This window comes from Papio anubis, chromosome 13, assembly GCF_008728515.1.
Source record: "Papio anubis isolate 15944 chromosome 13, Panubis1.0, whole genome shotgun sequence".
Classification (NCBI taxonomy): Eukaryota; Metazoa; Chordata; class Mammalia; order Primates; family Cercopithecidae; genus Papio; species Papio anubis.
The window spans coordinates 35,900,913-35,913,806 of record NC_044988.1 but is presented as its reverse complement, the minus strand read 5'-3'; the positions used below and the strand labels follow the sequence as shown (position 1 = coordinate 35,913,806).

General features: G+C 41.6%; 2 protein-coding genes across 8 annotated transcripts in view; both read right to left on the bottom strand.

Annotated features, from left to right (window-relative positions):
* KDM4C (lysine demethylase 4C) overlaps positions 1-12,894 on the bottom strand; it is a 425,827-nt gene that overhangs the window by 325,397 nt on the left and 87,536 nt on the right. The window lies entirely within an intron of this gene.
* Positions 4,027-5,230, bottom strand: LOC101025247 (cysteine-rich PDZ-binding protein). Its single transcript, XM_009188788.4, has one exon. It carries the CDS (start codon positions 4,970-4,972, stop codon positions 4,658-4,660), a length of 315 nt encoding a protein of 104 aa, XP_009187052.1. The 5' UTR covers positions 4,973-5,230; the 3' UTR covers positions 4,027-4,657.

Genomic DNA, 12,894 nt, shown 5'->3' with positions numbered 1-12,894 from the left:
GTAAAATATTTTATCTCACTCTATTTATAGTGATGCAATCTCTTAACTCTAGTCCAATCAGACTTCAGTCCAATCACCCTAATAATAGAGTTCTATTTAAAAGTCATTACTGAAGCAATGAATCTGAAGTAATAAATGAGCACCATATTATAGGAACCATTTTTAAACTGAATGAGCTTACAAATTTAGACACAAACTATTTCTCTAAAAGTTCTACATATAGAGACATCTAAGTTTTATTTCTGACTGCCACTATCTTTTAAAAATAACCAAGGTTGAATCCCTTGACATCCTAGACCCATGGTATAAGGGGAAGAGGGTAGAGATCAAATAGTGCTGGACAAAAAGACCTAGATTATAACCCCAGCTCTGCAGGTCACTGAGGAGAAAGTCACAGAGCTTTTCTGAGCATCAAGTCTTTCTTCATGGAAACACAAGGGTTCTTGCACCCTCCCAGAGTTGCTCGGAGCAGTAAATAAGCTAAATGAAAATAAACTTTTATAAAATAAAATTTAATTCTTAGAACTGATATAATAAATATCACCACTATTCTCTAGCAAATCTTACTGGAAAGTCTCCCAAAAACAAGTCAAGCACGTCAGAAGTGATATTTAATAAAATGTGTTTAAGTTCACTACTGAAGTTCTCCCCGTTAAAGGACAAATAGCATATTTGCAGCAGTTTCTTCTCCGCAAGGCAAAGTTGCTGAAAAGTAATTTCTTTTGCTAAAATAAAAAGTCTCATAATTTCAATTAAGCAGTTGTACAAACATTAAGAATAACCAACAGAGAGAGATAAATCTTATTGCTTCAAAATTCTTTCACCAATTTTTGTTCTCTACTATTAAACTAGTTAGCTGACTCCAAAAACAGGCTCCACAAAGGCTCTTCTGAAGAGCACCAGGTCTGTCTCATATACTTAGACCAAAAACACACCTAGTTATCATTAAGTGTTATACCATATGCTACCTCATTACACTATACACACTTGTATGCTACATTTATTCTAAACAATCCTATAAAATGGGTAATGTTATTCCCAAATGAACAAATGAAAAAATTAATTCTCCTAGCTAGAAGTAGGTGGTAGTGATTAACCTAAATCTATCTGACTCCCGGACCTTCCTTTTTAAAGGTTTATGCTTTAGTTCTGATCCTTTTGAAATACGACATATCATCCTCTTCTCTCAGCATCACTGTCAACAAAGATCTAAGGTTCAGGAGCAGCAAACACGTAAAGCTGCTGCTGCATTCTTCTCACCAGGGGCAGAGCCACTCTATACAAATGTCAGCAAGGCTTATACCGCAGACTGCTTCACTTGAGAGCGCGTGACAGGAATGATTTAGCATAAAAGCAGTCTCCACACCCCAGCTACAAACAAGCCCCACAATGACAAGTGAGAATCTGCCGAACTGTTCAAAGCTTAATTCCATCAGGCTTCAGGAGAAAGGCTGCACACCAGCCCAAGTTCACAGACAAAAGTCTCCTCCTGGATTCCGTCTCCCTCAAATGAAACTCTCCCACACATGTTCAGCAGGCACATGAGCAATATTCATAACTCACCTGACTTCCAGTGGGCTGACTGGAGTCCTAGGCCTAGGAGTTCACGTCCCCTGGCCCCTTGTTCCTTTCACGCCAATTACCCAGTTGGAGCCTGTCCTGCCCCATTCCTTTACGTACCCTGCATCTGTTTTCTAAAACAACTCACAATTGGACCATGATTTGTGCACATAGGTGTAACTGAGAACTTTATCAGGGATATTCCCTTTCAATCAGTGATAGTATCTTCCTCCTATCAGGAATCAGACAGCAGTTTAAAAGCATTCCTAGGCCAGGCACAGTGGCTCATGCCTGTAATCCCAACACTTTCAGAGGCCAAGGCAGGAGAATCACTTGAGCCAGGAGTTCAAGACCACCCTGGGCAACACAGTGAGGCCCTGTCTCTACAAAAAAATTTAAAATTAGCCAGGTATGGTGCCTTGCACCTGTAATCCCAGCTACACGGAAGGCTGAGGAAGGAGGATCAATTGAACCCAGGAGGTCGAGGCTGGAGTGAGCCAGTAATTGCGCCACTGCACTCCTGCCTGGGTGACAGAGAAAGATCCTGTGTCAATCAATCAATCAATCAATCAATGCATTCCTAAATCTTCAATGTCTCAACCAGGCCATCCTGGACTCTCTCCAGTGACTGCACTCAGTTATTGCAAAACTAAAGGGAACAATACAGCAACATGCCACGTTAGAAACCTTGAGAAACAATGAGCCATTTCCACCTACACAAAGTAATAATGCAAAAATCACAGTAGCTCAATTTTTCCCAAAATATTTCCACTGCAACATTAGAAATATGGGTCCTAGATTGGGCGCAGTGGCTCATGCCTGTAATCCCAGCACTTTGGGAGGCCGAGGCAGGCGGATCACCTGAGGTCGGGAGTTCAAGACCAGCCTGACCAACATGGTGAAACCCCATCTCTACTAAAAATACAAAAATTAGCCCAGCGTGGTGGTGCGCACCTGTAATCCAGCTACTCAGGAGGCTGAGACAGTAGAATCACTTGAACCTGGGAGGAGGAGGTTGTGGTGAGCAGAGATCATGCCACTGCACTTCAGCCTGGGCAACAAAGCAAGACTCCCGTGTCAAAAAAAAAAAAAAGAAATATCAGTCCTATCAGATGCCGAGACCAAAAAAGTTTGTCCTCTTTGACTCCAGCTCTCAGACAGTCACAGTGCTGACAGACCCCCCACAAAGACACCCATAAGGAAACCTGTGTAACTCTGCTTAACTCTGCATTTCCCAAAAATCATTTGACCATGGAAGCTTGTTTGTATAACACATTTACATCATGTAAAACAGTGCTGTGTGGGACAACATATTAAAGGAAGCATTATGATAGGCAGTTCCCTAAACATTGTAGTGTAAATGCAAGTCAGTAAAACAAAAAATTACTGTGACCACATCAGAGATGCACTTCAGAACCCGGGGTGTGTGAAGGGGTGGCTGGAGTATGGTCACATTTATTGTCAAAATACACATATTTAATTTGATTATGTCACCTAAAAATAAAGAGAGACAGTGTAAATTACAAGCAATTAAAACAACAAAAGATATTTGTAAATGAAGATAATCTAAAGGATTAAAACTAGGAAGACAAAAGAGAAGACTCAAACTTCATAAAACTATAAAATGTACTGAAAAACAGAGAATAAGCTTTTTTTAAAGTATGTAAAAATGATGGTTTATGCCCATAATACCAGCACTTTGGGAGGTTGAGGCAGGAGGATCACTTGAGCCCAAGAGTTTGAGACCATCCTGGGCAATACAGAGAGAGACCTCATCTCTACCGAATATTTTAAAAAGTAGCCGGGTGTGGTGACACATGCCACAGGCCCCAGCTACTCAGGAGGTGGCTGAGGAGGGAGTTGAGGCTGCAGTGAGCCACGATTGTGACCCTGCACTCCAGCCTAGAAAACAGAGTAAGATGTCTCAAAAAGAAAAAGATGGCATGTTCATCAAATACTACAAAAAGTGTTTTGTTAAGACAAAAAATAGATTATTAGTAAACTTTTGACAACCGTGTCACTGCTGCACTCACCCAGCAAATAGTAAAATGGAATGAAGAATTTCAATCTGAAAGAGTAACCCAGTGTCAGAATAGCACCGTGCTGCACTGGAATCAAAAGTTCTCCAACCAAATGGTGGCTCCACCACGAACCAATTATAGGATCTGATGGTTTCTCAATGGCCTTTCATGGCAAAGCTGTGCCCAGGGTTCGATGCTGCAAACTGGGCCACAAGAGGACTGTGGCTACCTTGAAAGGACCACAGGAAAAGTCCAGTCTTTCACTGAAATTGTTTTCAAGAAAATACATCCTTCCTAGCAGAAGTAGAAAAAGCCCTACGGCTTCCCAACAGGACATAAATCCACACATGCCTACCTTATAGGACAGCTGTAAAGACAGGGTTGCAAAACACAAGTAAAAATATTTTGAAAAATTGCTTAACTAAAATTTTCGGGTTTTTTTTTCCTAAAATTCAGTGTATTTATTTGGACATATGGATGTTCCTTGTGTTCTTGGTCACATATTAACGGAACTGGCACTTTGGCTGCAGGAACAAATAAAAAACATCATAAATCCAACTGGTCTTTGATTTGGGTCTAGGTTAATAACTCAAGAACCATTCAGCAATAATGGCTTGAAACATTTATATATCCTATGAAACTGCAATTAGTTAAGAGGCTGTTGATTTTAATAACTGTGACACCAGTAAAGAAGTGAGGGGAGAACTGTTAACTCGGGATGCCAAATTCAGAGCAAAGTATCTATTATCTCCTTCTCACTTCTGCAGTATCTATAAATAAAGTGGGGGGGGGGGGAGAATTATATGAATAATATTAAATAAAAGTCCATACAGAACTGAGAAATAATTTCATGGAATTTGCCACTTAGTTCAATAAAATGCTTGTAAAGAAAATAACCATTTACAGCAAAAGACTAGTTACACTGTTGCTGTTTAGAACATGAGAGCAAAATGAGTAACAATCAAATTCTCTGGTTTAAACTTTATTGTCTTAAAACAGGTTATTCTGTAAATTGACATCTATGCCTTGAAAATTCAAGGCAGAAAGTAAAATCATTTAGAAAGCCAGGAATTCCATCAATACATCCAGACAGATGTTTGCCTGTAGTTTTTGGTATCCAGAACCTTTTTTCCACACGTCGCACAGATGCCTTTTTTGTAAGCACAGCCCTGGCAGTGATGAGAACCTGGTTGGTGCACAGAACTTTTACAAATTCTGCAAGTGGAGAACTTATTCTTTCCATATGGATCAAATCCTGCTTTTTTTGAAGTCAAAGCTTTATTTTCATTCAGCTTTCTCCCACCACTTTCTGTGGTATTCCTAGCACCATCTTTCCATGTATCTGGAGTGGTAACAGTACCAAGTTTCTTTTCACATTTTTCGCACACCATCCTTCCCCACGATGGTTCCCCTACCCACGACAGCCTAAAATTTTCATTTTAAAAGATAGGGAGATGGTTCAGACCACAGCTTTTTTGAGGGGCATCTCAACGGATTCACAGCCCATTCCACCTCAAAGAGGGCAGTCAGTACCCTGTTCCAAAGAGCACAGCAGGAGGCCGGGCACAGTGGCTCATGCCTGTAATCCCAGCACTTTGGGAGGCAGAGATGGGAGGATCACCTGAGGTCAGGAGTTCAAGACCAGTCTGGGCAATATGGTAAAACCCCATCTCTATAAAAATACAAAAATTAGCCAGGCATGGTGGCACACGCCTGTAATCCCAGCTACTCGGGAGGCTGAGGCACAAGAATCACTTGAACCCAGGAGGCGGAAGTTATAGTAAGCCAAGACTGTACCACTACACTGTAGCCTGGCCGACAGAGCGAGACTCTGTCTCCGAAAAAAGAAAACAAAAAACAAAGAGTACAAGAGCACAGCAGGAAGTGGAGAGCTCAGTAATAAAGCAGGAATTACAAACTCAGGTGCCCAAAGAGCCAGGCAGGTAACAGCAATTAGTGAAGGCAGCCAGGTGTATATCAAAAATGGTGGGTATGGGGGGTGATGTGTATTTGGAGACAACATACTATCCTGTCTAAAGGAGACAGCCATTACTCAGTCACTGGGAATGCTGCCAGATTTTCTGATTTTTTTTAAGCCCCAAATCCCAATTTTATGTGACATTAACCAACTTTTAAAAACATGTGGATCAGGCCGGGCGCAGTAGCTCACGTCTGTAATCCCAGCACTTTGGGAGCGCAAGGCGGACGGATCACTTGGGGTCAGTTCTAGACTACCCTGGTCAACATGGTGAAACTCCATCTCTACTAAAAATAAAAAAAAAATTAGCCAGGTATGGTGGTGTGGGCCTATAATCCTAGCTACTCAGGAGACTGAGACAAGAGAATCACTTGAACCCAGGAGGCGGAGATTGCAGTGAGCCGAGATCACATGGTACTGCATTACAGCCTGGATGACAGAGCGAGACTCCGTCTCAAAAAAAAAAAAGAAAAAAAGAAATGTGGATAAAAGCAAATAAATCTGTGGCCAAATCTGCAAAAAATGTAGCAGGCATTAAAGAGTCCATACTTATTACAGCAATTTTAAAAGAATAAAGGAAGGAGGAGTTTTGGAGACAGGCTATAAATACGAAGTTAGTGGTTTTGAGCTTACTACTTTAAAGTGAAAGACATATTTGTCCAATACTAAACAGCTGTATCAGTTACTCCATAAATGTGTCCAGTAACTGCAGCGAGACTGTACAAGTGGCAGGAACCTAACAGGAATCCACTCTATGCGCATGTTTTATCTCTCTGTTCCATAACCAATATGCAAATGGCCAAAGAAAAAAGGCAAAATAAAAGCCTGAGCAATCATGAAAACTGAATAACCAGCACCAGGATAAGTGGGATCTAGCACAGTCCTGAACAAAACTGTATAACTTCTTAAGAGGAGTCTCTGTGAGGCAGCAGAATGGCAGGGAGGGTCTGCTAGAACTTAGTCATTCGCCAGGCACAGGTGACAATTCTGTGAAGTGCACCAAAGATGGCCTGATAATGCATTCTGCTTTGTCCACCAAGTGGAATAGCTATAGTCACTTGCCCATAAACCTGAGAAACTGCTATAATATCAACACGGAGACTGTGAAAGAAGCCCTGGATGACTACGGAAACACTTCCAACCGAGCACACAAAACGTGTGTTCTTCACTCTGGCAATATTTTAGGGGCTGCTTTCTCCTTTGTTGTACATAAAAGCATAGCTGGCTACAGAAAAATTGATAAACTGACATATATGATTATTACTAATATTTGTATGGTACTTTCCATATAATAGAAGAGAAAAAGTCTATATGAATCTTGTTCCCCAAAATTAGGTTAAAACCACTAACCTGTCACTCTCTTAAGTCTTTCCACATCTTCACAGTTATCACTCTATATTCCACCCTCAACAACATCATTCCCATTTCCTGCTGTCACCCTCAGCACCTTCAATATTATCCTCATGGGGCTGATTTCCAAACAAAGCTAGGAGCTCCCATCTTCCTCTTGAGTTTCAGTGCCACAGAGCCAACTCCAAACCGGGTCAATAACGACCAACAAAAATTTTTGAAATGCAAGAATTCACAGGGGGAACTACCACTTCATTAGAAAATCCAATTATTAAAAAAAGAAGATCTGCTACCTGGATTCTGTAAGAATTGAGAAAATACTGAAAGAACCTGTTAAAGATTCTCAAGTTTCCAGGTCTACCCCGTAACTCAAATGAAGTCATCAAAAAGAATATACAGCCGGGCGCGGTGGCTCACGCCTGTAATCCCAGCACTTTGGGAGGCCGAGACAGGCGGATCACGAGGTCAGGAGATCGAGACCATCCTGGCTAACACGGTGAAACCCCGTCTCTACTAAAAATACAAAAAACTAGCCGGGCGAGGCGGCGGGCGCCTGTAGTCCCAGCTACTCGGGAGGCTGAGGCAGGAGAATGGCGTAAAACCCGGGAGGCGGAGCTTGCAGTGAGCTGAGATCCGGCCACTGCACTCCAGCCCGGGCAACAGAGCGAGACTCCGTCTCAAAAAAAAAAAAGAATATACAAATGGACAGGACTACAGTCTTTCTTCCACTACAAAAATGCCCATCACCAAGTTACATTTAGATGTGCTCTTGGTCTTTCCAAGGGCTGACATAGCTAGCACCCAATTAAATTACCTATCTCAAAGCTTGCTAACTGTAGAGCTGGGGACATGTCTTCTACCTAACAACATGGCATGCTCCACCATCTCACACAGAATAACTGGAAAGAAACAAGAGATGGCATAACCATCATGCTAGGAAAACAAAAGCAAAACACCATCTCATTTTACAGATGAAAGGAAGGTGCCCAGTCAGTAACTTACAGGACTCCTTGTTTGAAAATTAGAACCAAGGGCTGGACACGGTGACTCATGCCTGTAACCCCAGCGCTTTGGGAGGCCGAAGGGGGGGGCAGATCACAACATCAGGAGTTTGAGACCAGCCTGGCCAATATGGTGAAACCTCGTCTCTACTAAAAATACAAAAATTAGCCAGGCATGGTGGCAGACGCCTGTCGTTCCAACTACTAGGGAGGCTGAGGCAGGAGAATCACTTGAACCCAAGAGGCAGAGGGTGCAGTGAGCCGAGATTGAGTCACTGCACTCCAGCCTGGGTGACAAAGCAAGACTCTGTCTCAAAAAAAAAAAAAGAAAGAAAAAGAGAAAATTAGAACACAGGCCAAAGTGCAGTGGCTCATGCCTGTAATCCTAGCATTTCAGGAGGCCAAGGCAGGCAGATCACTTGAGCCCAGCAGATCAAGACCAGCCAAGACAACATAGCAAAACCCCATTTCTATAAAATATACAATAATCAGGTGGGCATGGTGGCACACGCCTGTAGTCCTAGCTACTCAGGAGGCTGAGGTGGGAAGAGCACCTAAGCCTGGGAGGTCAAGGCTGCAGTGAGCCATGACTGTGCCAGTGCTCTCCAGCCTGGGTGACAGAGGGAGACCCTGTCAAAAAAAAAAAAAGGAAACTAGAACAGAGCAGTTAGTCTCCTCAACAGCAAATGTATTGTCTGTCCAGTACATCATAATTCTTTGTAAACAATCCCTTCATAAATACTGGTATTGGTCTCATTTTTATATTTCAGCATTGTGACACGGCATTTCTCATTAACACATTACTGTGCAGCTTTTTTTTTTCTTTCTTTCATTTTTTAGCGAGGAGGGGAGGGATGGAGTCTCACTCTGTCAGCCAGGTTGGAGTGCAATGGCATGATCTCTGCTCACTGCAATCTCCACCTCCCGGGTTCAAGCAATTCTCCTGCCCTCAGCCTCCTGAGTAGCTGGGATTATAGGCACATGCCACCAGACCCAGCTAATTTCTGTTTGTTTTAGTAGGACAGGGTTTCACCATGTTGGCCAGGCTGATCTCCTGACCTCAAGTGATCCTCCTGCCTCGGCCTCCCAAAGTGCTGAGATTATAGGCACAAGCCACCGCACCCAGCCACATTTCTTAATTTTTTCTTTTTTTTTTTTTTTTTTTTTTGAGACAGAGTCTCGCTCTGTTGCCCAGGCTGGAGTGCAGTGGCGCAATCTCGGCTCACTGAAAGCTCTGCCTCCCGGGTTCACGTCATTCTCCTGCCTCAGCCTCCCAACTAGCTGGGACTACAGGCGCCTGCCACCAGGTCTGGCTAATTTTCTGTATTTTTAGTAGAGACAGGGTTTCACCATGTTAGCCAGGATGGTCTCAATCTCCTGACCTCATGATCCGCCCGCCTCGGCCTTCCAAAGTGCTGGGATTACAGGTGTGAGCCACCGCACCCAGCCATTTCTTGATTTTTAAGGGTAAAAACACTTAAAATTTTTAAATAAAAAATACTCATTTTTAAGAATTTTAAAAAGACAAATTTGGCCAGGCGTGGTGGCTCACACTTGTAAACCCATATCATTTTGGGAGGCCAAGGCAGGAGGACTACTTGAGCCCAAGAGTTGTTGTTGTTGTTGTTGTTGTTGTTATTTTGAGATGGAGTCTCGCTCTGTCACCCAGGCTGGAGTGCAGTGGCGTGATCTCAGCTCACTGCAAGCTCCGCCTCCTAGGTTCACGCCATTCTCCTGCCTCAGCCTCCCAAGTAGCTGGGACTACAAGTGCCCACCACCACGCCCAGCTAATTTTTTGTATTTTTAGTAGAGATGGGGTGAGCCCAAGAGTTCAAAACCAGCCTGGGTAACATAGTGGGACCCTATCTCTACCAGGGGAAAAAAAAAAAATTGTCCAAAAAAAAAAAAAAAATAGCCAGGCGTAGTGGCACGTGCCTGTAGTCCCAGCTACTAGGGAAGCTGAGGTGGAGGAATGGTTTGAGCCCAGGAGGTCACGGCTGCAGGGAGCAATGATGGTGCTACTGCACTCTATCCTGGGTAACAAAATGAGACCCTGTGTCAAAGGGAAAACAACAGACAAATTTATGCCTTTCTTCATTTGACTTGTATTATCCCGTTTTGGGACTCTTATCCAAGCCCAGACTAGAAGACTGTGTCTTTAAAGAAAAGACCATCCACCAAACTCTACTACTGTGCTGGCAACTTAAAGCTAGGCTAATATAAAATACTGCCACAAATTCATACAGCTGGAACAAGCCCTTGAAGTTTCAAAGGTAACGTGCATGGAGAAAAAAATAAAATTTGGTTAGTTCTTTAAAGATTTCAAAATTCAGGCCGGGCTCGGTGGCTCAAGCTTGTAATCCCAGCACTTTGGGAGGCCGAGACAGGCGGATCACGAGGTCAGGAGATCGAGACCATCCTGGCTAACACGGTGAAACCCCGTCTCTACTAAAAAATACAAAAAACTAGCCGGGCGAGGTGGCGGGCGCCTGTAGTCCCAGCTACTCGGGAGCCTGAGGCAGGAGAATGGCATAAGCTCAGGAGGCGGAGCTTGCAGTGAGCTGAGATCCGGCCACCGCACTCCAGCCTGGGCTACAGTGCGAGACTCCGTCTCAAAAAAAAAAAAAAAAAAAGATTTCAAAATTCAGTCCATTTCACACCACAATGTGTAGTCTTTTCTCCATAAAAGAAAATAGCCTTCTAATACCTAAATTGAAAGCTGTGGTCTACACTTTAAAATAGACTGAGGATTTCCCTGGATCTTTACACAGTAAGATTAGGCTCATATGGAGTACATTTTGCTTATAGTTAATTACAATGTTTGACATGATAGCTTTTTTGCTGCTTCTTTTTTATAAATGTTTTATATTCCCTAAATCTGTATTTTAAAATGAAACTATTTTCCCTTTTGCATTTTTATACATCAAATACCTACGATTTTACAGCAGTGCTTTGTGTTCTAGAATTCTCAACAATAACCATCATATAGCAAGTTTTGAAAGACACAAAATAATTCTGCAGTGAAAGTGTCACAAAAAAAGATAAAGGCAAATATGAGTGCAAAAAGGACAGAGAAAAAAGGGGGAAAATGTCCAGTCAAATAAAAGACTGCAGAGAGCTTGAGACTCCCACCTTGAGTCTAGACTACTGAGAGTGTGAAGTTAATGGAGTTTCCTGGTTCCAGGCAGAAATAACTGCAATCCTCTTGGAGAAAAGAATCATACATTTAGATCCAGAATTATTCCACAAATTAAGATCAAGTCTAAGCATACAAAACAAAGATCACTGTGCGTACCAGGGAAAAAAGCCAACACCGCAGAGAGAGAGCAGAAATAACGAACAAATTGTTCAGAACAGCCCCTCAGGTAGGACCACCAATACTGAATTGTCTTATTCTGTCGTCAAGGAATAAGAAATGTTTAAAGAAATAAAAAATAGAATCACTAAGACAAGCAAAGAAAAATAAACTATTTGGAATGTCCAGTCCAACCTGAAGGGAGAGGTGAACTCGAAAAGAAATATATCATCATTAAACTAAAAACTCAGTGAAAGAGTTAAATAAGAGAAGCAGTTAACCAGTATTAACAAGCAAGAAAAGTAGTTAACCAGCAGATAATATTTAGGACATTAACATAGTACAGTACAGAAATACAATGAGATTGAAAGTCTGAAAGGTAAGTTAAGCAACACTGAGGATAGAATACCCAGCATTATAAGACAGAATCTAATCAGTCCAGGAACAATGAGAAATAAAAAAAAACTAAATAAATTAGTAAAAATCTATTAAAATTAAAATTAAAACATTTGTTCATTAAAAGATACTGTAAATAAGACAAACAAAATAGTGAAAAGAAAGGCCACAACTGGAGCAAATAATTCAACAAATATAACTGGCATAGTTTTGGTATCCAGAATAAACAAAGAATTCCAAATTTTAAAAAAGCCAAACAATCTAATAGGAAAATAGAGGACAGTTCATAAAGACAGGAATATGAATGGCCGATAAAGACATGAAAAGATATTCTAAGCCATTTTTAATCAGACAGGTGCAAATTCACATGACATATTTTACAGGCACAGGAATGACATCAAGTCGTAATACATTAAGTGTGAAGACTGGATCAGCATGAAGAAGCTTTTAAAGCTGTTGGAAATGTTCTGCAACTAGACTGGTGATGGTTGCATGAAAATCACTGACGTATACACTTAAAATGGGTGAATTTTGTATTATATAAATTATAGCTCAATAAAGCTGTCTTAATAATGATTACAAGCTGGGCACAGTAGCACACGCCTATAATCCTAATACTTTGGAAGGCCGAGGCAGGCGGTCACTCGAGCCCAGGAGTTTGCGATAAGCCTGGGCACCATGGCAAAACACCGCCTTGATAAAAAATATAAAAATTAGTCCAGTATGATGGTGCAAGCTTGTGGTCCCTGCTACTCAGGAGGCTGAGGTGGGAGGACCACTTGAGCCCAGGAATCTGAGGTTACAGTGAGCCAAGATCGCACCATTGTACTCCAGCCTGGTTGACACGGCAAGACCCTGTCTCAAAAAAAAACAAAAATGATACGCAGTGCTAAAGGAATATAAAGTGATACAAACTCTTAGAAAAGCAATTCAACAGTATCTGGTAAAGTTAAACACTCTATGAGCCAGCATTTCCATTCCTACGTAAATACCTTCAAGAAACTTTTACACGTGTAGACCAGGTACCATGTATGGAATGTGTTCATAGCAGCAATATTTATTTTTTAAAAAAAGAAAGAAAGAAAATGTTCACTGGCAGCAGAATAAAAAGAGGTGTATATTCACAAAGTAGAATATTATACAGCAAACAAAATGAATGAACATTACAATAGCTTACAAAATAGTATGTATCAACTGGGAAATACTGTTGGGTGAAAAATCAAAGTCCCAGAAAACTACATAAAGTGATACTATTTTTAATAAGGTCAAAAGTACCCCAAACTAAACATATTG